The following is a 27,422-nucleotide window of genomic DNA, read 5'->3' as shown; positions in this document are numbered from 1 at the left end:
TACTTAACCAGCCTGATTGGTTCCTGCAGTTACGGTACTTCCCCAGGGTAGATTCCTGCTTCAGCAGGCAGAGCAGGCTATTTCCTCTCACCTCCCACAGCATGCAAAGGGCTGGGATGCTTCCAAAACACTAATCTCTGTATTCTCAGAGCCAGCTGTGTTCCTTGCTGGCTCTGTGCCCATTCACAGTCAATGACTGTCAGTGCCTTCACCTGCCTCTTGAGATTGGGGGCGAGGGACGAAGTGTCCCCCTTCTCCTGAGGGAGGTTGGATGGTTGTTGAAGAACCGCCAACTGGCAGCAGGAGTGGTGATGTGCAGATGCAGATACTGGTTGGGGGAGTCACAAATTTCATTGATGTGGGGTTATTGTCCAGGATGGGATGCAGAGGTCATTTATGTGGGTCTGGGAGCAGGGTGAGGTCGCAGGGATAACTGATCTGACAGTGCAGGCGTGCAGAATTAAACTGATGTAGGACTAGACCTGGGGGGAACATGTGAGACTGAATTAGGGGACACACGATTAATTAATTGGCATGCGTGTTTTTCAGGAGGAGATGGAAATCCTTTGGTCATCAAGCAGAACTTGACGCAAACATTCTAATTTTATTCAAATGTAACTTTTTAATGTAGCTTTAAAACTGCTGGACGTGTTTTGTGACATGACATTGACAGTTATGGGGGCTATGTAAGAAGGAGTAGGACAGAAAACGCTCAGAGTGAACAGCTCCCTCATACTGGAGACATTTCTCATAATCTCAGAGTTGCTCATATTTCAGTGCCAAAAAAATGAGAATGCAAAAGACAGCTTGAAAACTCGCAGAATTTGTGAACTCCGAGTATAGTTTATTTGGTATAAATGACACAGGGAAATGCAACAACATAGCTTCAATAATAAGGTAAGTTATTTCTGTAAGCAAGGATGGAGCTGTTTTTTATCCTGGGAAACCGTAACAAAATAGATTCATGTAGATACAACAGTGAATGGCAGGGATTCTGGACAACATTTCTGTGATAAATTAAAGTCTATCTAATATGCACAGTGTGGAGTAGACTGTTTGTCACAGTGAGACAAATGCCAGTTCTGTATTTGATATATATCATCTAAGGCACAATTCACTGTCAGCGACATACAGGATCTTATGAATGATTTAAGACGACACTTCATTTCTATTTTTTTCTGATTGACTTGCTTCAGTATTGCTATAACAACCCCGATTCTCAGCGGGTATAAACTGAAATAACTCCATTAAAGTCAATGCAACGAGGCTGATTTCCACCAACTGAGGATCAGGCCCTTAAAATGTATACGCCATATAATGCTCTAGATTTTGCAATATCAATGAAATCCGGTCTTCTCCTGTCCTCTGTGGTTTTTACCTTCTCTGTTGCAGATTCTCTTGACAAGGTAGATTTCAGTTCAGACAGTGAGAGCTAACACTTTCCACAGGAATACAGCTATACAGAGAAATATAAACATGCACATCCTCAGGACAAAATATGACCCAATCCAATACCCACTGAAGGGACCTGTTGACTTGCAAGAGAATTGGATTGGACTCTTATGCCTTGATATTAAAGACCTCATCCCAGCCTCCAGGTCTGCAGGCACAAAACTGGGCCTTCAGTTACCTGTACTCACAGCTGCAGGTGCGAATGCAAGCACTTGTGCATCTACTAATTGATTTGTGTGGCATTGTTCTAATGTAGAGGCAATTAATTGAAGATGTAAATTTGCATGAGGAAAAATAGGGGCTGAGTTGTAAAATCAAACCCTAAATATTGCATCAGGCTTTGGTTACAGTCTCCTAAAAATCTGAAAAGCCACTGGTTTTCCTGTTGCTTGTCTTCACATAGAACTTACGTCTTCAAGCTCTTTTTGGTCTATTTGCTATCTTTAAGATCACTTAAACAATATGTGCCTTTGAGAAAACTCTGTGACTAAACAGAGCAAGAAAATGCATATCTGAAACCTAGATGTGCTATTTTTTATTAACACCACAAAATGCTCTGCAGAGCTTTAGCAAGTAAATCATGGCAAACGGTATCATTTTTCAAGTGATTTTTGAAGCATTGTTCGTATTTAAATATTCCAGTTTGAAAAATCAATAAAATTTTTTCAGGAAAATACTGCCTAGTCACCTTGAATATTTCTCTTTTGGCACTTGACTTACTTGCGTTCACTTTCAAGGCCCTTCACAGCTTATCCTCACCCTACCTCACATCTTTCATTCAGTTTCAAGATGCTGACTCTTGCCGCCAGTAGGCCCAAGGGATCAGCCTCCATTGCCCACTTGTTACATTTTCAATATCTTTTTGCTCTCTCCCATGTGGCCCCCCTCACACCTCATAAACACCCACCAGGTGTGGGGGAGCAGGTTCAGCCTGGCAGCAGGATCCAAGTGCAGAGGGACTTGGTGTGGGGGGATCCAGGCGGGGGTAAGAGAGTTCTCTGTGGGGCAGCCTGGGTGTGGGTGGCTCAGTGGGGGATCTGGATGCACAGAAGCTCATGGGGGGGGGGGTTCCGAGTGCAGGGCAACGGGACTCTGCAGGGGATCCAGGTGAAGGTGTTTGGGCTCAGCCGGGTCGGGGGGGCTGGTGCAGGGGAGGTGGGGTTCATTTGGATGAGGGTCCAGGTGCAGGTGATTGGGGCTCAGTAGCAAGGGTGTCTGGAGAGGGGCGCATCGGGGTGGTACAGTTGCAGGGGAGGTGGGGCTTGTCAGGGTGAGGGTTCGATGGGCCTGCTGAACAGGGGAGCCCCAGCTTCTGCCAAGGGGATGCTGCATGCTGGGCTCTAGCTTCCCCCCTGCCTCAGCTTGCCCCATCCCCTTCTCTTCCCCCTCCCATGCCCCTTCCCCACTGCTCCATCTTCTCCCCACCCCACCCCTTCCTTCCTCACTGCCTCTTCCCCCCTGCCCCCGCTTCCCCTATCCCTTTCTCTTCCCCATCCCATTCCCCTTCCCCCCAGCTCCATCTCCTCCCCACCCCACCCCTTCCTTCCCCCCTGCCTCTTCCCCCCCACCCCCACTTTCCCTATCCCCTTCTCTTCCCCATCTCATGCCGCTTCCCCACTGCTCCATCTCCTCCCCACCCCACCCCTTCCTTCCCCACTGCCTCTTCCCTCTGCCCCCGCTTCCCCTATCCCTTTCTCTTCCCCATCCCATGCCCCTTCCCATCTCCTCCCCATCCCACCCTCTTCCTTCCCCCCTGCGTCTTCCCCTCTGCCCCTGCTTCCCCCAGCTCCTTCTTTTTCCCATCCCCACTGCCCCATCTCCTCCCCACCCCACCCCTTCCTTCCCCACTGCCTCTTCCCCCTGCCCCCGCTTCCCCTATCCCTTTCTCTTCCCCATCCCATGTCCCTTACCCATGGCTCCATCTCCTCCCCATCCCATCCCCTTCCTTCCCTCCTGCCTCTTCCTCCCTGCCCCTGCTTCCCCTATCCCCTTCTCTTCCCCATCCCATGCCCCTTCCCCACTGCTCCATCTCCTCCCCAGGCTTGGGGGGCAGGGGAGAAACCGCCCCCCAGCATGAGCCAGTGGAGCAGAGCGGGTTGGTGTCGGGTCGCTCCACTTCCTGCCGGCCGGCGATTGCAGGGCGGGCCCGACCCCACACTCATGGGGTGTCAGGAAGTGGAGTGACATGGCCCCAGCCTGATCCGCTCTGCTCCCCTGGCTCCCAGCCTTGGGACTTGGGGGGTAGGGGGGAACCTTCCCCCAGCACTCACCGGCAGCGCGGCTGGGAGCCGGCAGAGTGGAGTGGGCTGGGGCCGGGTCGCTCCACTTCCCGGTGCCCGGTGAGTGCAGGGTGGGCCTGACCCCTGCTGCAGTCCCCCATGATGCATAGCTCAGGGAAGGGGGTGGAGTGGGGGTGGGGCTGGGGCGGAGCAGGAGTGGGAAGTGGTGGGGCGAGGGTGGAGCATGGGCGGGTGCAGCTTTCCTGGCCGGCTCAGCTGGCTGGGGGATCAGGCTGGCCGGGGCTCCTTCTGAGTCTGGGCCCGGTGCCATGTTACCACTGGAGCTATGGTAAACCCGGTACTGCTTCTTCATTGTGAGGTAATACACTCGGTTGGCTTCTGGGTAAGTGGCTTTGGCAAGAGGTAACTTGTAGATGGCGGAGTTGTTTGTGGTTAGTAACAGAAAGGTGAGTGCAGACAAGCAGAAAGGCCAGGTAAATGATGGTAATCCAAACTGAAAAGAAGAGAATATTCATCATTTTAATCATTCTATGATCCTCCTTAACTTAATCCTCCAGCCTTAAACATAATTCAAAGCTAGGTGGTCCGCGATGAGCCTTCTCAGGGGAGTCTTGTTTCCCAAGTGGGTAGCTGCCTTTTTCCTCTTTACCAAAGCATAGCCATTTGCTTGTGGGATGGTAACAACATTATGGGACCGGTCACATACAATGAGTACGGGCTGCGCAGAGAATGGTGTATGACTAAATCTTTCCCTCTGTCACACCTATGCAGCTCCAGTGAGGTCAAGTGTGAAGCAGGGCAGAATGTGGCCAGCAGGCTATAGATATGAATGCAGGAGTAGAAGCCAGAAAATTAACTCTGCCCTGGTTCTTGAACCAACGCCTTTTGGGGACCGGGGCAAGTTGTTGTCCTCATCATCATCACGACAAATCCCAAAGGGACCTGGCTTCCTTGCAAATTGAGGGCCATCTCGATCAATCTCTGGCTCGGTCCTTAAGGTAGTCTACCTGGGCAAGTCACTTAGTCGTATGTCCTCAAAGGCATTCAGGTGCCTAATTCCCATTGTGGGAGTTAGGCGCCTACATACCTTTGATGAGTGGGACCTTAGTGTCTTCAGCTGTAAAATATGGCTAATGATCCCTACCTTGTGGAGATATTGAGGGACGATTAGTTAATGTAGGGCCTGCACTTTGAAGATGAAAAGTTCAAAGTTATTTATATTTTACTGAGCACTGCAACTGTCCCATGTGGCAAAACCTGTTCCAGCTCTGGCGGGCTTGAGGGATGCCTTCTCAATGGGATGGATTGGCTCTATTCATATAACCTGTTTATACCACACTGGAGATTAGGAAACTAAATATCAAGGATTTAAATCTGTCTTTGGAAACACATCTCACTTCCCTATTAGTTGGCCCCGAGCTATTAAAAACTTACCACAGAAAACATATTGGCCACAGTTGCTCCCAGGTAAGCACAAAAGAATGCTGTGAAAAGACAGACAGACAATTCCTGGTAAATAAGATTACTCACAGCACTGAAGAAAAGAGTAAGGACAGCGGTTTTGGGCAAGACCTGCCACTGCACTGTACAATCCCCTCCTCCTGTCATTCATGAGAGCATAAGGATTAGTCTCATTCTGAACTCTCCTTTTCACAGAAAGTGTGTGCTCCTTCCAACCGTGCAAAAGGCACAATAGTTCATGTCCAGCAATAGCAATGAAATGACAAAAAGATCTAATCTACCTGGATTTCAGGAAAGCAGTCCCACATGGGGTATTACTCGTTACATTGGAGAAGATGGGGATTAATAAGAGAATTGAAAGGTGGTTAAGGAACTGGTTAAATGGGAGTCTACAATGGGTCATGAACTATCAGGCTGGAGGGAGGTTACTAGTGGAGTTCCTCAGGGATCAGACTTGCCACCAATCTTATTTAACATGTTAATTAATGACCTTGTCTCAGGGTCTCAGCTGACTGCTATATTTGGGATCGGGAAGGAATTTTCCCTCAGGTCAGAGACACTGGGGTTTTTTTCACCTTCGTCCGTAGTGTGGGTCACTTGCTGGTTTGAGTTACTGTAAATAGTGGCTTCTCTGTAACTTGAAGTCTTTTAATCAAGATTTCAGGATTTCAGTAACTCAGCCAGAGGTTATGGGCCTATTACAGGAGTGGGTGAGTGAGGTTCATGAGGTGAGCAGTAGGTCAGACTAAATGATCATGACGGCTCCTTCTGGCCTTAAAGTTTACAAGTATGATGGGAATAACATGATTTTGGCAATTAACTGATCTTTAACTATTCATGGTAAATAGGCCCAATGGCCTGTGATGGGATGTTAGATGGGGTGGGATTTGAATTACTACAGAGAATTCTTTCCTGGGTATCTGGCTGGTGAATCTTGCCCACATGCTCAGGGTTCAGCTGATCGCCATATTTGGGGTCGGGAAGGAATTTTCCTCCAGGGCAGATTGGAAGAGGCCCTGGGGGTTTTTCGCCTTCCTCTGCAGCATGGGGCACGGGTCACTTGCTGGAGGATTCTCTGCACCTTGAAATCTTTAAACCATGATTTGAGGACTTCAATAGCTGAGACATAGGTGAGAGGTCTATTGCAGGAATGGGTGGGTGAGATTCTGTGGCCTGCGTTGTGCAGGAGGTCAGACTAGATGATCATAATGGTCCCTTCTGACTTTAATATCTATGAGTCTATATCTATGAGTCTAAGTCTCAGAGTGTGACTGTGGAGAGAGAATCATTGGAAACATGTCTGCTGAAATTGCAAGGATGCACCACGAAGGCTGGTGTGGAAAACACTGTTCCCCCCTGTATCTCTTCTGTCTTTAGGACACAGCCAGACTATAATGGGTGAAGCCAGTGAAGAAATCAAATCTCATTTGTTGAATGAGAAAAGGGTCCATTCCTGATGCGGATATACTGAAACCTGACATGGAATTGCTTTATAAAGGCATATAAAGAACTCTGTGCTAACTCACAATTCCACTCTCCATTTAAATAGGGATAGTAAGTTGTGCAATGTAGTTTCAGGTAGAGATGGATATGGAGCAGTCTGGTGCTTATTGTCTCCAGAGTTTAGGCATGTCCCTATCTGGGGAAATAGTTTGGGTCCATCCCTAGTTTCAGCTATACCAGCATGACATGTTGAAGAGCACTGAATAGATACATTTTATACATCAGAACATCTAGTGATAAGTCACAGAGTCATTAGGTAAACAGCTCTTGAAGGATGTTTCCTTTGGCATGGCGGAAGGCAAAGGTATCATTTTTGTTTTGATAGCATAAATTATAGGGATGGTTCCCAATCAATACCTTTGACGGAAATAATCTTCAGCCTTGCCTAAGTTCATCTGCAGACCTAGCTGTGAACTTTGTGGCTTCACCCCTCTCTCGTACAAAAGCCTCCTGTATTTTTGTTTTCAGAAGGAATCACCCCAGTAATAGACACCCATCAGGTACATACCACAGGCAATTGCTAGCAGGTGGGTCTGCCATGTCAGAGCATAGAACATGCCCCCGATAGCGATGCATGCGAGGCAGCTGTTGTAATTCCACAAACCAGCATAGATATTGCTAAAAGGTGCTGCTAGGCTCAGTGCTGTAAAGAAAGTCAGAAAAATGTCACTGCTGAGCTTAAGGGATAAAAGAAGCTAAGAATTGGAATGAATCAGACTTATAAAGGGTTCAGTTCTGTGCTCAGGGGTATCACTCCCATTGGGCCAAGCTCTGGTTTCACTCCCACTGGTGTAAATCCAGAGTTACACCAACAAAGCCAGTGGAGTTACTCTGGACTTCCTGGGTGACTGAGGACAGAATCCCTGTCTTCTATGACCTCACTGGCAGTCGATGAATTAAGGCAGATTTGGACCGTGAGGCCTAGATTCACAAAGGTATTTAGGCACCTAACTCCCAGGGGAAGTTAGCCATCTAGGTACCTTTGTGAATCTGGGCCTAGCAGCCCTACATTTCAGAACCACAGAAATCTCTTGTTCTTTGTAGAGCTGGTCAAAAAGATTGGTATATTTCTTGAACATTTTTTTGTTTTATTTGAACTTTACCACAAAATATATTTCAAGTTTTCAATGAAAAATTTCTAAACAAAATTTTAAAAAAGATATTTGAAAAATGTTGTTTCATTTTGGTCCGTAAAAATCACTTGCACTCTCTCTCTCTCGCTCTCTTTCTCTCACTTTTTTTTTTTTAAAACTGTTTATCCATTGAGAAAGGGGAGAGGAGAAGTGAAAGTGGCTTTCCTTTCTCACTGCAACAAAATGGGTTTTTTTTTTGAAAAAAGCAAAACTTCAACCAAAACGCTTTTTGGAAAAGTTTTCATTTTTGTCAAAAAAGCCATTTTCCATCAGGAAAACCATGTATAGATTGCAAATGTTTCCACCGGCTTTAATTCTTTTCATATTAAGTGATTGTGTATGACATCTGTAAGAGAGAAGTAGTCTGTAATACCTGCCAGCATCCCCACTGTTGATCCAATTGCAGCATGCAAGCAAATGAGAGGAGAGGAGAGTAATAAAGCAATCAGGAAGATGCCACCAGTCCAGGGGTTATCACAGCCGTACACCTGGCCGACACCAACTGGAATGGATTGTAGCAGCTATAGACATTTTAAAAGGAGCGGTTAGTATATATTATTTGCAGTGCTGTTGTAGCCATGTTGGTCCCAGAATATAAAAGAGACAAGAAGGGTGAGGTAATATCTTTTACTGGACCTACTTCTGAGGTGTTAATGCCCACTTCATTTTGAATATTTTCTTGCCACATGCGTTAACTTCTTACGCTTAACGATCAGCTCCACCTTGTATTTCACAGTGACACTTGAGGTATGTCTACACTGCAATTTAACTCCCATGGCTGGTCCAGATCTGATGACTTGGACTAGGGGTGCTTGGGCTATGGGGCTGTATAATTGCAGTGTAGACTTTCAGGCTTGGGCTGGAGTCTGAGCGCTGGGACCCCACAAATCAGGAGGATCTCAGAGCCCAAATGTCTACATGGCAATTAAACAGCCCCACAGCCCGAATCAGCTGACTGGGTCCGGCTGAAGGTGGTTAACTGCATTGTAGACGTACCCTCTGATTACCTTTCCCAGTTCTGAGGAAGAGCCCAGTGGTGCTTGAAAGCTTATCTCTTTCACCAACAGAAATTGGTCCAAAGATATTACCTCACCCATTTTGTCTCTCAGCTTGTTATAGAGTTTATTTCATTTTTCTGAACATACAAACAAAACCCAAATAAACGGGGATTTCCCATAGTAATGACACAGGGATTAGGAGGAAGAAATCCTCACTTCTAGGGCCTTATGCATCTGAGAGGAGGGCATTACTAGTGCTTATGGATTGGAGTAGCAGATAGAGCCCACATTCGTCCCCCCCACTCATTTTGTGGCCCCATGAATCTGCACTGGACTTGTACCCCCAATAATGGAAAGATCCTGTATAATTTAAACTAATGGGATTCAATAAAAAGCCCTCCAAATACCTATAGAATTTAATAAAAATGCCAACCTGTTTCTATGCAGTGCAACTGTAGCCAGGTCGGTCCTAGGATATTAGAGCGATGCGGTGGGGGAGGAAGAAGCAGCTCTGTGTGGCTTGAAAGCTTGTCTCTTTCACCAACAGAAGTTGGTCCAAGAAAAGATATTCCCTCACCCACCTTGTCACTCTAACAACCTGTTAATAGTTTATTTTTTAGTCAGCCTACAAAATTCTATAGCCTGGATATAGTTTTGGATCATCCTATAGAATTCAGTAGAAAATACTCACAGAAAATTTATCTATTAAATTCTACAGGGATTTTCCATAGGGAATGGCAACACTCCTCCCCACCCACTTCCTTTAACCCCTGTGATGAGCTATGTAATTTTTAACCATGATGCACAGAGGATAGGATTTTGACCTTATCTGTGCTGGGTCCTCCTTTATGGAGCAGATCTTCATAGAAACATAGATTTTAAGAGCAGAAGGAATCATTATATCATCTAGTGTGCTCTCCTCTCTATCACAGACCATAGAATTTCATCCAGTTACTGCTGAATTGAGCACAGTAACTTGTGTTTGACTAAACACTATCTTTAGGAAAGGCCTCCAGTCTTGATGTGAAGACATCAAGATACGGAGAATCCACCACTTTCCTTAGTAGTTTGTTCCAGTAATTAATCAACCTCACTGTTAAGAATTTGTGCCTTATTTGTAAGTGGAATTTGTCTGGGTTTAACTTCCAGCCATTGATTCCTATTATGCCTTTCTCCACTAGGTTAAAGAATCCTTTATTATCTGGTATTTTCTTTCCATGAAGTGACTTATACACCACGATCAAGACATTTCTTGATTTTCTTTTTTGATCAGCTAAACAGATTGAGTTCCTTAAGTCTCTTACTGCAACTGCTGCTCTCAGTCCTAATGCAACTGCTTCAGTGCACACTGTTGAGGTAGAAAAAACACCAGAATGGCCCCCTCTGCCCCTCAAATTCCATATGAAAGTCTATGGGAGAGTTTAATCAGAGTGAAGTCCTGGCAGCAAAGTTGAAGCTTAAACAGTGGAAAGAAAAGGAGGACTTGTGGCACCCTAGAGACTAACAAATTTATTTGAGCATAAGCTTTCGTGAGCTACAGCTCACTTCATCGGATACATTCAGTGGAAAATACAGTGGGGAGATTTATATACATAGAGAACATGAAACAATGGGTGTTACCATACACACTGTATCTCCCCACTTTATTTTCCACTGAATGCATCCGATGAAGTGAGTTGTAGCTCACGAAAGCTTATGCTCAAATAAATTTGTTAGTCTCTAAGGTGCCACAAGTCCTCCTTTTCATTTTGCGAATACAGACTAACACGGCTGCTACTCTGAAACCTGTCGTTAAACAGTGAAGTATTTCAAAGCCAGGCCTCAGACTTTCCCAGTGATTACTACCAGTCTGTGTTCTGTGGCTGCCACCACCTGGATCTCTTGGGGATTTTACATTTCATCTGATAGCATAGGGCCTGATCTAATTCCCATTATAGACCATAGGAGTCTTTCTGTTGACTACAATGAGCGTTGGATCAGGCCCATGGTCCCTGGAGTTGAAGAAGGCTGTTTGTTGTTAGTCCCTCCCCTGCCCTTGCATTTCAGCATTCTAGATCAGCACCTCAGCATTCTCTTTGGCCTTTTGTTTCATCTGCACAGGAGAGAAATTAGCCTAGTGTAAATAAAGCTCCTTCAGACCTCCTGTCAAATTCAGGCGCTGCGATTTCATACGTGTCAGCCTCCTTTCACTTTGCGACAAAGCAGTTATTCTGAGAATTCTATTCAGGGTGTGCCAGGGGGCTGACACTACTGACCGTGCCTCTCTGTGACTTACTCTCTGATTGTCCTGCAGGGTTTTTCGCTCTGTGCAAACCTAACCAAGGGATGTGTTAATAAGTAATCCAGAAACGAGCCCCGTGGATGGTGAGCCTTGGTAGTCACCTGTTCAAAAGCACTGACAGCTTTCACCTTTTCCTGCTTCAGGCTGCAGACTTCCTTTGAAGTATTAGATATTGCAAGGCGAAGTCACCAACCAGACATTTTTTCCCATGACTGATGTTGTGTTCAAATATCGATACCAGAATAAATGGAAAGCTGATGCTTTGGCCTCCCCCGCCCCCCAAAAGGCCTCATTTTAATGAACATTAGTGCCGTGGAAACGGCTCTTTCTGTCAGCAGATAGTTCTTACAGGTTTGGGTAGCCAGCTGGCATTTCTAGATGATCTTCTCTTTCACCTTTCAAGTCATTTGTGAAGATAAGAAGATGTTTCTAATTCTTTCCTTTAATATTATTAAATCTCCACTGAAGCAGCGTTTATGTGGTCTCTAATGAAGATATTTTCCAAGTAAAGGCCCAGGCCACATTCTTTGCTGTCATAAATGGGCCTCCTTCCATTCACTTCAAAGGAGCTTTGCTCATTTTCCTCAGCAGAGAATCTGTTCCTTCCTTTGCACCCCAAATTCTCTTTGGAATCAATAGGCATTTGAGGTGAGCACGGAGTGCAGTGTTGGGGATGTCACCAGCCACATATAGAGTCATTTGCAGTTTTGACTTAGTTCTATGGCTCTCATTTGATGATGTGCCCTGTGGAGTTGTGCTTTATTTTATTGCTCTACATATATTTTAAATTCTTGTTAGAAGCTTATAAATAACATCTATTATTGGGGTTTTTTGGTTTTTATTGTTCTCCACTTGGCAAAGGTTGATTTCCTTTTCCTATCTGTCTTAACAAGTTTAAAATGGAAATACCCATTTCTACAAGCTTTTTTTATACATTGGCATTAATTAATGATGGCAGCACAACTTTGGAAATAGCACTGGTTGGTTAATAGTAGAGGGACCACTAGAGTATAAAAGATTGTTTTTGTGTAGGTCCAGCATAAATATTGGCTATAAAAAATCTGGATGTCCTCCTGTATATGAGTTTCTAATGATCCCATCGTGGTAGTGTCCGTGCCAATTTCTTAACAGAAAGGTGGTTTAAAAAAATACTTAATAGACTATATTAATCATGTGTGGTACAAAGTTGTAATCCCGGCATTACATGAAAATTTGAACAAAACTATGGAGCTATGTCTCCATGGTAATGGATTACTAGAATCCAAAGAAATTCACTGAGGATTATAGCATGTATTTAAGTCCAGTTGTGTGCTTAAGATACTTGGCAACTCTAAAATTGATGTCACCAAAACAGACAGTTGCCATAGTAAAGTATTACATATTGTTTACTTGTTACCATGTAAATACAGAATTGTATTTTGGGGCTCTGTCTTTGTCATGCAAAATAAAAGGACATGGCTGTTTACTGGCCTACTGTGTAAGTGGCGTGGAATGTTTCTTTAGTGACTCTTACCTTTGGCACATCAATGTTGGACCAGGTGATATTGGGCACTGATGTTATAGGTTTAATGAGGACTGTAGGGAAGAAAAGGTTGTAATGTCCAGTGGCTGCAGAATATAATGTCAGTGCTGCATTGAAAGGCAGGGTGAAAACAGGAATATCCCACTTACTGAAGATTGAGCCTAAAGCACTGGAGAAAACAGGGCTGAAAGAGAAAAACAAAATTATCTCATTAGAAGCTCGTGAAGATTAATTCCTTAGATCGCTCAGCCAGGCAAAAACCGTCCATTATCCTGACAAATAATTTAGGAAACTCATACTCTTCATGCCTTTTGGTTTTCGTTAGGAGCTGTTCGAGTTCCAGAGGTCCTTCTGATACAATCAGGTTTATTTTAGGTTATCTTGAAAGTCCTGCATCCATACTTGTGCATTGCAATCAGCAATATACAGATTTCCTCCCTGCTTTAATTACCCTAAAAATATTTAGGGACAGATTTTCAGTTGGTGTGAACTAGTGAAGCTTTATTGACTTCAATGAAGCTGATTTACACCAGCTGAGGATCTGGCCTTAATTTATTAGAGCTAGAGAGGGGCCCAAATCAGACCAGAGTCAAGCCTTGAGCTGGGAGAAAGCTTGGAGTCTATCCAAGCTTATGGGTTGGGACCCTGGATAATTAAAACAATAGACAACACCTATGACCATTTGAGTTACAGCAACAAAACTGGTTATAATTCGTCACCTGATCTTGTGTCAGAATGTCAAAAAGTCATTTTTCTGCAGAGAAGCAAAGAAATCTGTGGGGGACATAAATTCTGCATGTGCACAGTGGCCCAGAATTCCCCCAGGAGTAATAGTAGCATGATTTTATTAGATATTATTAAAATAAATGCAAGACAACATATGACAACCAATGTCTCAGGAACAGAAGGAATCAGAATCCAAGCACCGGTGCACCTCAGTTCCTCTTATTCTCTGCCTGTGGCACATAGGAGTCTAGTCTGTGGGGGTTGTAATATTTTGGTCTCATTTCAGTTGTTGGGTTTAGTGGGTGGGTGGGTGTTGGTGGTCTATGATATGCAGGAGGTCAGACTAGATGATCTGGTGGTCCCTTCTGCCCTTAAATTCTATGACACAGAACTGTTTAGGCTTTCACAGAAGCCTAAAAGTGTGCGACTTACCATGTCATGGATACAAGAGCAACAGGCAGTAGAAGCCACCAATAGAAATCTCCCTTGTCAGAGAATACAGCTATGAGCAGTCCCACCAGGACCCCATTATAGCCATGCAGTCCCGCTGCTATGGATGATCTGTGGGAGAAAGACAATTGACTTGAAGGTTTTGTTGTTGTTGAAATGCATCATCACTTAACACTGTCCCTTCACCTGTTGTGAATCGCTGCTTCCTGTGCTGGAATGTAATTTCCACGTGTGCTGTGTACCAGTGGAATTATACCAGTGTAAAACCAGTGTGAGAGAAGAATCAAGCCCTAAAAGTCCTGGCTGCCAGGTCCTTGGTCTTGTGGTTAAGGTACTGGACTGATCATTGAGAGATCTGGATTCAAGTCTCACCTATGATACAGGCTTCTTGATGACAAGGAGCAAGTCATTTAACTTCCCTGGGCTTCTGTTCCCCATTTGTAATGGGGAAAGTGATACTTTCTTTCTCCCACCCTCTGCCTGTCATGTCGATTGAGACTGTAAGCTCTTTGGGGCATGGATTGTCTCTTACTATGTGTATGTACAGTGCCTAGCACAATTAGGGTGACCAGGTGTCTGGTTTTTGACCGGAACACCCAGTTGACAAGGGATCCTGGTGGCTCTGGTCAGCACAACTGACCGGGCCGTTGACTATCTGGTTGGCAGCACCATACAGCAGGGCTGGCAGGCTCCCTGCTAGCCTCTGCACCATGCGTGTCCCGGAAAGCAGCCGGTATGTCCCCCCTCCGGCTCCTATGCATAGGGGAAGCCAGGAGTCTCTGCACGCTGCCCCCGCCCCAAGTGCTTCCCCTGTAGCTCCCATTGGTCAGGAACCACAGCCAATGGGAGCTGCAGGCATGGCACATGTGGAGGGGGCAGCATGCAGAGCCTCTGCATAGGAGCCAGAGGGTGACATGCCGGCTACTTCTGGGAGCTGCTTGAGGTAAGCGCCACCCAGAGCGTGCACCCTTGACCTCCTCCCGGGCCCCAACCCCCTGCCCCAGCCCCAGCCCCAGCCCTGATCCCCCTCCCGCCCTCCGAACCCCTCGATCCCAGTCTGAAGCACCCTCTTGCACCCCAAACCCCTCATCCCCAGCACCGCCCCAGATCCTGCACCCCCAGCCAGAGCCCTCACTCCCCCCTGAGCCCCAGGCCCCTGCCTCAGCCCTGATCTCCCTCCCGCCCTCTGAACCCCTCAATCCCAGCCTGAAGCACCCTCTTGCACCCCAAACCCTTCATCACCAGCCCCACCCCAGAGCTTGCACCCCCAGCAGGAGTCCTCACTCCCCCCGCCACACACACCACAGCCCAGAGCCCCCTCCCGCACCCTGAACCCCTCATTTCTGCTGAACAAGACTGTGGAAGATAGATGTTTGCTCTCCCTAATACTGTCTGTTTCCCCCCCATAGAAAATAAAAGATGCCCCCAAAGAAGCCTTCAGGAACTCAGTATAGGAAGTGAAAAGCTCAGGTGCAATCTTGTTTGCAGCAAGGGGCAAATTTGATGGGAACATATCTGAAACAGAACAACACAGACTGGGCTTTAGGCACTAGTGATCATCCCAGTGCAGAAGAAATTGAAGAGCAAAGCGTAAATGATGAAAGTCCTGTTACTAAGGAATTAGCAGATTTACTTAAAGATAAGGAATGGAAACGTGAGGAAAGTGGTGAAGAATTGTCCAGTTTTCCTGGCGGTGTAAAGGAGAGTGATGATAAAGAAAAATCTGGTTTACATGAAAAGGAGAGAAACAATAGAGAAGAATCAGCCTTGCATGATGACAGAAACAGCAGTGAGAAAAACTGCACCCCACAAATCGATACATCAGATCCTGCTTTATGGCCAGTGATCCTAAACTCTGCCGATACTGATCGTACAATTTTGAATGGGCCATGCAAAATCAAGGACATGACATTTCCAGTCAGTGAGCAGAAGCGACACTTCTCAAAGTCACACTGCAAAAGAGTGCTCAAGAATGGTGAGAAGCTGACTCGGTGTTGGCTAGTTTACTTGAAATCAACTGACAACATATTCTGTTTTTGTTGCAAAATATTTGACCAGAATGCTAAATCGTTGCTTGCGCTTTCCGGGTACAATTACTGGCATAACTTAGCTGATGATCGGAAGCAACATGAAAAGTCACCAGGTAATTTTACAGCCTACTCCCAACGGATGGAGATCAAGTCCAGGCTCAAGTTGAATAAACGCATAGACACGGAAAGACCATTTTCTGGTCTGTGGATGACGCTACTGGAAAAGGCCTAACAGAACTGTTTATGAACCTTTTGAATGAGAATAAAATAAAGCTTCAGGACTGTCACGACCAAGACTATGACAATGGTGCAAACATGAAGGGAAGAAACAGTGGTGTCCAGGCAAGGATCCGTGCGCTGAATCCAAGAGCTTTCTTCGTGTCTTGTGGCTGCCATTCCCTCAACCTGGTTCTGTCAGATGCAGTGTCATCTTCATTAGATTCAGTATCTCTCTCCAGAGTACTGCAAAGGAGATACATCCTGTTTTCAGCATCAACTATCATATGGAAGATCCTCACAGACAATGTTACAAATCAATGATACTCACTGGGAGAGTCGCACTGACAGTGTAAGGCCAGTGAGATACCTCAGTGACTGAGGTTTACAATGCCCTGATGGAACTGGCACAATTGAGTAAAGCGGAAGCCGGAATCTGACATGAGGCGTAAAGCCTGGCAAACCACATCACCGACTTCAAATTTCTGGTCTCAGTTGTGGTTTGGCACGATATCTTGTTCCAAGTAAATGTTGTAAGCCAGGGATTACAAACCTCAGTCAGTGGACATCGCGACTGCTACTACTTTGATGAGAAGCTGCCGTGATTTCACAGTGGCCTACAGAGACAATGGATTTGAAGATGCTACCACTACTGCCAAAGAAATGGCAGAAAACTTAAGAGTTGAGCCTGTCTTCAAGGAAATTCGTATTCATTGGAAGAAGAGACAGTTTGGTTATGAGGGAAGAGATGAGGTGATGGGAAGCTTGGAAGTAAAATTCAAGAGGAGTTTTTCTGCATGCTCATAGACACTGCTCAAGTGTCTATCGAAGAAAGGTTTGGACAAATGAAGCACCATGAAATGACCTGGGGGGTTTTGTATGACCTTAGTAAGCTGCCGGCGGACAGGAAAACACTCTTGGACAATTGCACGGACCTTCGCCGGACGCTGACACATGGGTAATATTAGGATGTCAATGATAAAGACCTCTATGTTGAATTGGACAACATCCGCCACATTTTGCAACACGGGAAGCACTCTCCATTCCAAGTTACCCAATTCATTCATGAGGCAGAGCTGAAGGACACTTTTCCTAACCTGTGGATAGCTTTGAGGCTTCTGCTCACGGTGCCGGTCACAGTTGCGAGTGATGAGTGCAGCTTTTCGAAGCTGAGGCTTGTGAAACCTATCTTTGACTGACGATGATGACTGGTGCCTCCCTATATTTGGGGGGGGGCATCAGCTAAAGTGGAGGACATGTCACCTCCCCACGTGTCTCCTCCCTGCCCCAACCCCAGCCCGGGGCCCTGCACTGTCCCCGCCCCCTCACACCACCGCACGTTACCTGTGGGGTGGGGGGAGTGGCTCTGTCCTCCTGCTGTGCCAGCTTCCCCTTCCACCCCCTGCCATGTTCACCTGCTCTCCTTGGCAGCCTGCCCAGGGCCGGGAGCGGGCCGGAGCTGCTCCCAGTCGCTGCTGCTCAGTGCAGCGTAGTCAGTTGTCTGGCAAACAGCCTGGCTAGAGAGGGGCGGTAGCGGCAGCCCACTCCCTGCTGCAGCTCAGCTTCCGGGACACAGGCTGAGCAAGCTAGACCCCCCTCCTTCCCCCCCCACCCACCGGCATGCTCTCTGCGCAGCGACACCTGCCTGAGAGAGAACCTGGTCAGGGAGGGGTGGCAGCAAAACCGTTTCCCTGCCCGGGCTTGGCTTCTGGGGACTTTAGGGGGGCTCCAGCTTGCTTGGCCACTGTCCGCGGAAGCCCAGCCTGGGCAAGGGGCAGCCACTGCAACCAGGTGCTCTCCTAGGTAGCTGCTGTGCTCCGGCCCCACCTCTTCTAAGGCTGTCACCTACTGTAACACTATTTGATACCGGTCTACCCAGTGCTGGTGCACACTTCCATTTCTTGATGTTAATACATTTCAGTTATAATTAAAATTAAAAAGTTTCTATAAGCTTAGAGGAAATCAATTTTTTAAATTTGCTTATATATGGCAAGAATAAATACAGATGTACAGATCCTAGCGTGCAAATTTATCGTCTTGTGTGACAGGGATAAATCATGTATGCAAATCGTGCATCAAAGTAATGCAATGAGCTACAAATGCAATAAAAAATAAGGTATTCAAAAGTTTAATGGAGGGGGAGGGGCGCCAAACACGCTCCTCACCTGGGGTGCCATTCGGTATAGGGCCAGCTCTGGGGAGGGGTTGCAAGGGCTTTGGAGGATAGGATGAAAATTCAAAATGGTCTGGACAAACTGGAGAAATGGTCTATAGCAAACAGGATGAAATTCAATAAGGACAAATGCAAAGTACTCCACTTAGGAAGGAACAATCACCTGCACACATACAAAATGGGAAATGACTGCCTAGGCAGAAGTACTGCAGAAAGGGATCTGGGGGTCATAGTGGATCAGAAGCTAAATATGAGTCAACAGTGTAACACTGTTGCAAAAAAAGCAAACATCATTCTGGGAGTGTTGTAAGCAAGACACGAGACACAGTAATTCTTCCGCTCTACTCTGTGCTGATTAGGCCTCAGCTGGAGTATTGTGTCTAGTTCTGGGTGCCACATTTCAGGAAAGATGTGGACAAATTGGAGAAAGTCAGGAGGAGAGCAACAAAAATGATTAAAGGTCTAGAAAACATGACTTATAAGGGAAATTTGAAAAAATTGGATTTGTTTAGTCTAGGGAAGAGAAGACTGAGAGGGGACATGATAACAGTTTTCAAGTACATAAATGGTTGTTACAAGGAGGGGAAAAATTTGCTCTCCTTAACCTCTGAGGACAGGCATGGGCGGTGTGTGACTCCTGCATTTGGGGAGGCTGTGTGCAAGTGCCGGACACTCCCTAGAAGTGGGGGACCATGCCCCTTGCTCTGCTTCGAGGCCCACACTTGCTTGGCCTTCTCTCCCTAAGGCCCCACCCATTCTCCATCCCCGCGAATGCGGATATAAATTGGATGTCCGTGGAGCTGCAGGGCTTTACTGGGAACCGCTGTCCCTAGTCATGCAAGTGGCTGCACGCTCCCGGACAGGACTAGTGCGACCAGGGACAGCTGCTGGTGAGCCTGGTGCCCTTCAGCCACACTGGAAGAGCTGCCGGCACAGGGCATGGGTTCCTGGTAGCAGCGGCCCAATGTGCTGCTGGTTTTGCTGTTGCGGTTCCCGGTACAGCCCTGCAGCTTCACGGATATCCGATTTATATCTGCAGATATCTGCATCCATGGATATACATTTGGATCCATGCAGGGCTTGACTCTTCACCCCTTCCCCCAAGATCCCCTCCTGCCCACTGCTGGCCCCTTTTCACCCCCTTTCCAGACCTGCCCCGCCTGCTGGGGGCGGAGAGGTGCGAGTGGCAGGTGGGTGGGGTCTCTGGGTAAGGGGAGGAGTGGGGACAGGAAGAGGGGGAGCAACGGCGGGCCCTCAGGAGGAAGAGGCGGAACATGGGTGTAAGAGGAGCAGCGTGGGCAGGGCCATAGCCCCAGCACCCTTTCAGCAGTGGCGCTCCAAAGGTGGCAGGCCGGCGCTCCTCCATAGGCAGGTGGCTTAGCCTCCCCTGGCCTATTATACCCACCGCTCATGAGGATAGGACAAGAAGCAATGGGCTAAAATTGCAGCAATGGCGGTTTAGGTTGGACATTAGGAAAAATTTCCTAACTGCCAGGGTGGTTAAGCACTGGAATAAATTGCCTAGAGAGGTTGTGGAATCTCCCTCATTGGATATTTCAAAGAGCAGATTAGACAAGCACCTGTCAGGGATGATCTAGATAATACTTAGTCCTGCCATGAGTGCAGGGGACTAGAGTAGACGACCTCTCCAGGTCCCTTCCAGTCCTACGATTCTATAAGTCTACGATATAGCTAGCTCAGGCTACAACAGCAGTGAAGCCATAGCAGCATGGGTTGTACAGCCCCGCCCAGCACTCTGGTATGTACTTCAGCAGCTATGGCTTCACTGTTATTGTTATTCCAGCTGGCTGGGCCAAAGCTAGCTCAGGTTTGTCTATTGCAGCGTGCACCTATCCTAACTCCTGGGCTTGTTTTGCCTCAGTTAGGATTTCAGGAGCTCGGGCCTTGAAGGTGTAGGAAAAATGTATTTCTTAGTGAAGACAGCATTCCCCAGAGGTTATGTTTCAGAGTATAACAACCTATATAAGCACTTTTTCTTTCTATTAATATGTTAAGCTAAGGCAGTACTAGCTACTCAGCACATCAGGATCCTATTTCTCACTTATCACAATATTTTAAATCACAAGACCAACCTACCTGTCCTGACTCAGAATAAGTGCTGTTAATGTTGAGACAACAGTTCCTAAACAGCCTGTGAGTGTCCACCAACGATTCTGGACAAGGAACCCAACAATCATGATAAGCCCACTGATAGGGTTATTGACGAACATCACCTGGGATGTCCCTCGCAGGACCCAGTCGACAAACTGAAACGGGAGCGGTTTATCTGAAATAGATCACATTGTAAACACTTGGTAAATGAGATGGTCTGTTCAGGATGGTTTTCTGGAAACGCATGGAAAAATGCAAGGATGCCGCACTGCTTGGCAGCAAAACCAAGGCATGTATCAACGAGGGTGTAAAACTCAACTCCGATTTTATGATTGCCTGGATAATGGTCTGCAGCTGGAAAACTAACTGAGATGAATAGCACAGCTGTTAGAATTCCCTATTCTAAAGCATACGGTGCCAGATTTTATACAAACTGGCTGACGTATGATGTCTGCATCTTGGATGGCAGGTTAGGTGAGTATCTCGATGCTGATTTATTGAGAGATCAAAACCCATGGATGAATGATTTAACTTCACACTGGCATTTGGGCATGATAAACATTAGTCTGTGGGAAAGAAAGGGGCACATGATAAGGAATGAGCCAGCATTGAAATAAACATCCTCTGTTATGCTCACAAGATGAAATTCACTCCTCTGCAGAGGGGCCGGCACAATGGGGTGAATTTCAGCTTATGCACCCTCTGGACTTGGATGGTGGATGAGCCTTGGTTTGGCTCTTTGCACAAGGGGGCATTTCCCCTACAATGTAGGAATGGTTCAGTATTATCATTTCTGTTCTGCAGTTTATTGAACCAGCTCATCCTTGAATTAGTTAACACAGATCGAACATGCTGGTCGCTATTTATTAGCCACAGTGCTTTTCTGATGTATTCAAATTGGCTCAGTTGAAATGGGTTTACCTTGAAGCCAGTCTCCAAACTCTTTCATGTCTCCTGTGATATAGCAAATGGCTTTGCAGACTTGCTTCCCGCATTTTCTCACTGGAGTCTGGTTTTGTGTCTTCTTTTCCCCTTTCATTTCTATCTTGACCTCAGCACCCTCCATGGTTGCTTTCGGAGCCTTTGAAGGAATTCAGGAAAGGAGACAATGCATTACGATGCCCCAATATGTCTGTTATTTATTCCCTCTGCCACTTAGTATGTATTGCACACTGAAACTGGGAGCAATTAGAGAGAAGGTGGTCTATTATGGAACTATCTGCTTTTCTTTAAAGTATCGCTCTTCACTGGATGAGAAGGTCATATCTTTAATCTCTCTCAGGTTCTCTCTATTGCCCCTCACCACAATACCCAAGGTCAAGATTTTTATAGTTTCATAAATCTGAAGGCCAGAAGGAACCATGGTCATCTAGAATGACCTGAGGTATAATCTGGGCCATAGTTTATCTCAGTAATAACATGTGGTTCAGCTACAACCTAGAAATAAATCAATCCTTGATTTAAAGGGTGAAACCATGGCCCTATTGAAGCCAATGAGAGTTTTGCCAATGATGTCAGTCAGTGGAGCCAAGATTTCGTCCCAAAACTCCATGTTATGGAGAATCCACCACATCCCTTGGGAAGCTGTTCCAGTGGATATGTACACTCACCGTTAACATTTTTTTCACCTTATTTTTGGCTTGAATTTGTCTAGCTGTTTCTTCCAGCCATCAAAAGTGAGTGCTTAAAGTTAGGACCACATGTCCATATTTAATCACTTAAATGAAGTCAAATACAGCAAAGCACAAAAAAAAAACCAGGCTTAACTTTAAACATGTGCATTGTCCCTCACACCACTACTCCCTTGCATAAAGATAAGCGTGTGCTTAAATGTTTGGCTGAATTAGGGTCGTAGGTGCAGATCCTCAAAGATATATAGGTGCCTAGTTCCCATGGAGATCAATGTGAGTTAGGCATCTAAATGCCCTTGCGGTTATGGGCCTGAATGCCTGATTTTCAAAAGTGCTCAGCACTTATTTAAGAGACTAGGGGCCTGATCTGAGGCCTGTTGAAGTCATTGGAAAGACTTTATGAATGTAGGATCCTAATCACACACACTATTTTTGAAAATCTCGTCTCAAGTGCTTAGGGAGCAATTCCCAATTTAGCACCACGAGCTCAAAATCCACAAAGCTTTCACTGGAATTCACTCACTATTTGGAGCGATAGGACCCATCCAGGCCAATTGTTGAGGAAAAGAAGACATTGCAGTGAACGGCAAACTAAAGCTACATCTGTTCTGATTGGTGGACTATTGCCTACACAGGAAGCAAAATGTACTAGGGCACCCCTACTGGTTAAGACTGTGAGTAGATAATTTAAATATGACACTATATGTCACACACAAAGACTATAATAAATCTATAGCTGTTTAGGACTTAACAGTTATCACTATGCTGCACATTATGGTCATTTGGAGCTTCATGGCAGCAGTAGGGATAGAAATCATGCTCCAAAAGTACAGGCCCTATTACTTACACTAAAGGAGACTCTCCCTTAGCTGTAGCAGTTTAGGGCCTATAACACACAGCTGAGCAGTTCTGACTCAGTCTGGAGGAACACATGGTTACATGCACACTCTGGCCACCAGTTTACTGCCATAGACTATGGCACGACTTTGAAAAAAATATAAAAATCAATTTTTGCCCAAACATACAAAAATCATATTTTTTTTTGAAAAACCAAAACTCTGCTAGTGTAGGTGCCTCACCAAAACCAGTGCAGATGTGATCCCTGCTTGGAAGAGCGTACAATCTTACTTCAGGTGTGTGACCCAATCAATAAGCGGTATCAACAGACCAGTAAGGGGAGCGAAAAGGAAGAAAATGATGACAATAATAAGATCATGTGGTTACTCAGTGCAGCACGGGCTGTACGTACATATCTCCATGGTTCTGTTACTCATTTTTGTTTTTTGTTTAACCTTCCCACCTTCTTCACTTTCCTAGGCATAATCGCTGCACCAGATGCGTTGAACTTTTATTATTTTTTGAATCTTTCATTTCAGAATGGGGTTCTACTTGGCCATTCCGGTATCAAAAATCAAGTATCAGAATTTTCCCATCCAAGAAAAGTGCTTGCAGGCAATGGATGAATGTACAAACAAATGACTCAGCACTTAAACAAAAGAATGATTCCCCCCCCCCCGTTAATTATTATGCAGAAAAAAACTGGCTAATTCATAAAACCAATAGAAAGTGTGTTTTGGGTTTGGCAGAAAAATACAATCTGTATGCAGCGTTTAGCATTCCTCACATGCTTCCTTGCATTCTAATTGAGTAACTAGGTATTTGTGTACACGATAAGCCTACTGATAGGGTTATTGACGAACACCACCTGGGATGTCCCTCGCAGGACCCAATTGACAAACTGAAACACGAGTGGTTTATCTGAAAGAGATCATGCTGTAAACACTTTGTAAATGAGATGGTCTGTCCAGGACGGGTTTTTTAAAACACACAAAGAAATACAATGACGCCACACTGCTTGGCAGCAAAACCGAGGCATCTACCAATGAGGCTGTAAAACTCAGATGTTATGATTGCCTGTACAATGGTTTGCAGCTGGAAAGCTAACTGAGATTGTTTACATCAAAGTAATTTGGAAATGTTACACAGTAGGGAACATAATGTCCCTACTAAGAAGGGTCTGCATACCTGGTCAGGTAAGTTATATAGTAGAGATGAAAATGGTATATGCTTAAGGCCTAAATTCAAGACAGCACATACTTAACTGTCTGTATATGCATGAGTCCATTCCTATTCAGTAAGGAATTTAAGAATAGGCTTATTCCATTGAAGCCAACAAGGGATTTAAGTGTTCTGTTGAACAGGAGCCTACATTAATAGTGAAATTTAAACTTTATTGGTGCTTACTGTTTATGCAGAACCTGCCCTGTGATGAAAAACATGGTTAGGGCAGCTTCCAATAGTTTCCACTCTTTGTTCAAAGGAACACTTGCCCTGGGATATAGATTAATGCTGGCACATTAGTGCTTTAAGCTTCAGTGAAATGTGGAACTCTTAATGTAAGAGAGTGTGTGAATGCCAAGAGGACCTAGTCATTATGTTATTCATCAGGTCACGTGTTCTGGAACGCTTAAGGGGACAGTCAATTAGTTTAAATACAATTATCTTATGGGACAAATTCTGCTCTCCACTATGCAGGTGTAAATCTGGGGAACTCCACTGAATTGAGTGGAATTGCTCTGGATTTTCATGGGCATAACTGAGAGCAGAAATTGCTCCATTTCTCTGTGAGGGGCAGCGAGGCAAAGTGAGAGGAGAGTGTGACATTTGTTCGGATGTGTCCCTCCACTGTCCTGGCCTGAACTTCATCCTCAGAAGAAGCTGCATTAAAGCTATGCCTATCTGTTCCTCCAGCATATCCAAAAGCGGCACTCTTGCAGGGAGGTCTGGAGAGTGTGCTGGCCAGAGGTGGTGCTTTCACTCAGATTCGTTAGGCCTGCGTCCATCAAGAGACGAGTCAGCCGAGAGTGGCCTACTGGAGATGTCACAAATATGGCTCAGAGAACATCCATTCATTCCTCCTAGCGTGTCATGTGTGATAAAGGGCAAGCATAAGAAAATCAGTGGGAAACATGCCCACACCAGCATGGCATGTAATAGGCAGAGTTCATGATTAATCTCAGGAAGGGTCATGGGATTATTAAGGGCCAAATCCTGTTTTCATTGACTTAAATGATGCAGGATCACAGCTTGGATTCCAAATTACTGGCTTATTCTTGTATGGAATGGCTCATCTATCAAAATAGCTATGTAATGTGTCCTGGCTTTCTTGCCATGATATTAGCAGTATGCTTGCTGCTGGAGGATGGAGAAATCACCTTATTTTGCCCAAAAGTCTTGTATGATTTGGTCTTTATATTGTTATAAACAAATATATTAATAAAAAACAAGATGAGTATCTCTCCTACCCCAACCCTGCCCCTACCCAAAAGGATAGAGAACTCTGTACAACCTGCAAGGTGTAAATTAATATTTATGGCTCCATCTCGTGCTCAAAGGAAAGCTGAAGTGAGATCTGACCCATTGAAAAATTGAGTCTGACAGAGGAGGTTTTTGAATGTTTTTAATGAAACTGCAGACTTACAGAGGTTTTCATTGCAGTCTAAGATACTATAAGGTAATAACATGAAATCTTAAGTTGAAAAATGTGCTCACAGGGCCACATTCTGATGTAGGTTACATGGGAGTAAAGTTGGAGTAAGTCTCTTGAATTCATGGTAGTTACTCAGGCCAGCAGGTCGTCCTTTAATAAATAAATATGCTAGTAAAGTAAAATTAACATTGATTTCCACTCTTCTAAAGAGTATTTTAAATGAGAGGTGAGGAGGAACTGGAAAATGTACATCAGGGGACAATTCTGCAGTGACATGTGACTGGAATAATTGGCTTCAATTTCTTTTATTTCTCTCTGAGTTTCATGATCCTGTAAAAAAAATGTTTTTTTTTTTGTTCTAAGATTCCAGTGAAGGGTTAAATTCTGTTCTTGATTATGCCTCTGTAAATCCAGAGTAACTCCATTGGTCTCTATGGATTTACAATGATAATGTATAACATGTGCTCCCTACTGGTTTGGTATGAAATCATTAAAAAAACAAAAACAAAGTCTGCTGGTTGATCTATAGAACCTACAATAAAAGTAGATGAGCTAAGGAATATTCCTTATTTTGTGGGAGTTTCATTTGGAACACGATACAATTCAATGTATGGGTCTGCTCCAACTCCTATTTTATACAGCTCAAGAGTGAGAGATAAACACCCAAGAACTGCATTTAGAAAGTGATCAGGATGCAAGGAATTTATCTGACCAAATTCTGACCTGTCACATCACAGAGTTACTCTATTTACTGCTGATTTACACAAAGTGGGTGCATTGCTTACATTATCCAAAGATTCCAACTGCTTTTTTTGACTCCCCTTGCCTTGAGAATTTTGAGCTGTCAGATAAAATATCTCACTGTAGCCGTAAGTAAATTATAGCCTTTCGAAGAACAATACTGTTTAGTTAAAATATTTCATAGTTATAATGAAATAGCCCTATCGGAAGAAAAAAAACCTACATGAATTTCTGATGTACAAAAATTAAGCTACGGAAGTGATTCTTCTGCAGTGAATGAGAAGCCAATTGATTGTTCTCTCTCATCTATCCTTAAATGGAGCTCTGGGTATTGCATAAGTTTATCCTCTCCCCAAATCAAGTCAATTCCATTCTGCTGTACATTGCAACCATAGCATTCTGCTGCCACCACACCTACAGGAGTGACCTACTAAAGCTGAAGAGAGGTGAAGTGGATGGTGGGGTTTGAATCCTGGAACATCTGGCATGGGCTGTAAATATTATTTCACATATTGAAATAAAATTGTACATCTAGTAGTCCATTCATTAGAAAATATACATTATAATACACGAGTACAAGCTCTACTTGTAGCTGGTAAAGGACCAGAGACTGTCATTAGAATTATTAGCTCAATACTCACAGATAATGCTGATTTCCAACTTCTCTCCTGTGCGTTTTGGGGGGAGGAGGGAGTTGATCTTTGCCTACTGATCTGCAGATAGAAAAGGTATTCTCTTCTCTGCACTAGAATTTCTCTTGTTGCCAATGTGACCCTGAGGATTTTCAAGTTTCTGTATAATTTTAAGAGGATTTAAAGCCCCAGGTGGTCCTTCTTTATTCCAGTAGATTCCAGCATGCAGTTACATTCATTATATCTCACTTCCTTCAGGATTGTTATTGTGAAAGATTTTGAGCTGGCGTAAGTAAATGTGGCTCCATTGATGTTGATTAAGATCTGTTCCCATATATCTAAGTTCATGTTGCTCAATATTAAGAACAAAATGCATATTTTGTGATGTGCATGCGTGCGCGCGCACACACAATCCCAAATGTTGGCAAGCTTCTAATGCATTTATTATGCTTGCTAGACATGCTCCATTGCGTAGGGTAAATGTGCAATTAGAAAAGTAGAGTTAGCTTACATTTGGTTAAGAAAATAACATATTTGGTTTATCGTTTGTGGCTAGTAGGAAGAAGGCCCCAACCAGCAAGTAGAAGAAGGCTATGAGAATAATAATTAATATTACTTGTAGTGTGGGAAG

At 44.9% G+C, this 27,422-nt stretch overlaps 1 protein-coding gene across 1 annotated transcript; it reads right to left on the bottom strand.

Annotated features, from left to right (window-relative positions):
• Positions 1-476: 476 nt before the first annotated feature.
• LOC141987919 (urea transporter 2-like) lies at positions 477-27,330 on the bottom strand. Its single transcript, XM_074953755.1, has 10 exons — positions 26,801-27,330; positions 21,219-21,378; positions 20,283-20,472; positions 13,749-13,877; positions 12,582-12,774; positions 8,163-8,310; positions 7,165-7,299; positions 5,127-5,176; positions 3,814-4,185; positions 477-482 (listed from the first exon to the last, which is right to left on the bottom strand). Exons 2-10 carry the CDS (start codon positions 21,361-21,363, stop codon positions 477-479), a joined length of 1,368 nt encoding a protein of 455 aa, XP_074809856.1. The 5' UTR covers positions 21,364-21,378; positions 26,801-27,330.
• Positions 27,331-27,422: the final 92 nt, after the last annotated feature.

Source organism: Natator depressus, chromosome 5 (genome assembly GCF_965152275.1).
Source record: "Natator depressus isolate rNatDep1 chromosome 5, rNatDep2.hap1, whole genome shotgun sequence".
In the NCBI taxonomy this organism is placed as follows: domain Eukaryota; kingdom Metazoa; phylum Chordata; order Testudines; family Cheloniidae; genus Natator; species Natator depressus.
This window is presented reverse-complemented; position numbering and strand designations above follow the sequence as displayed.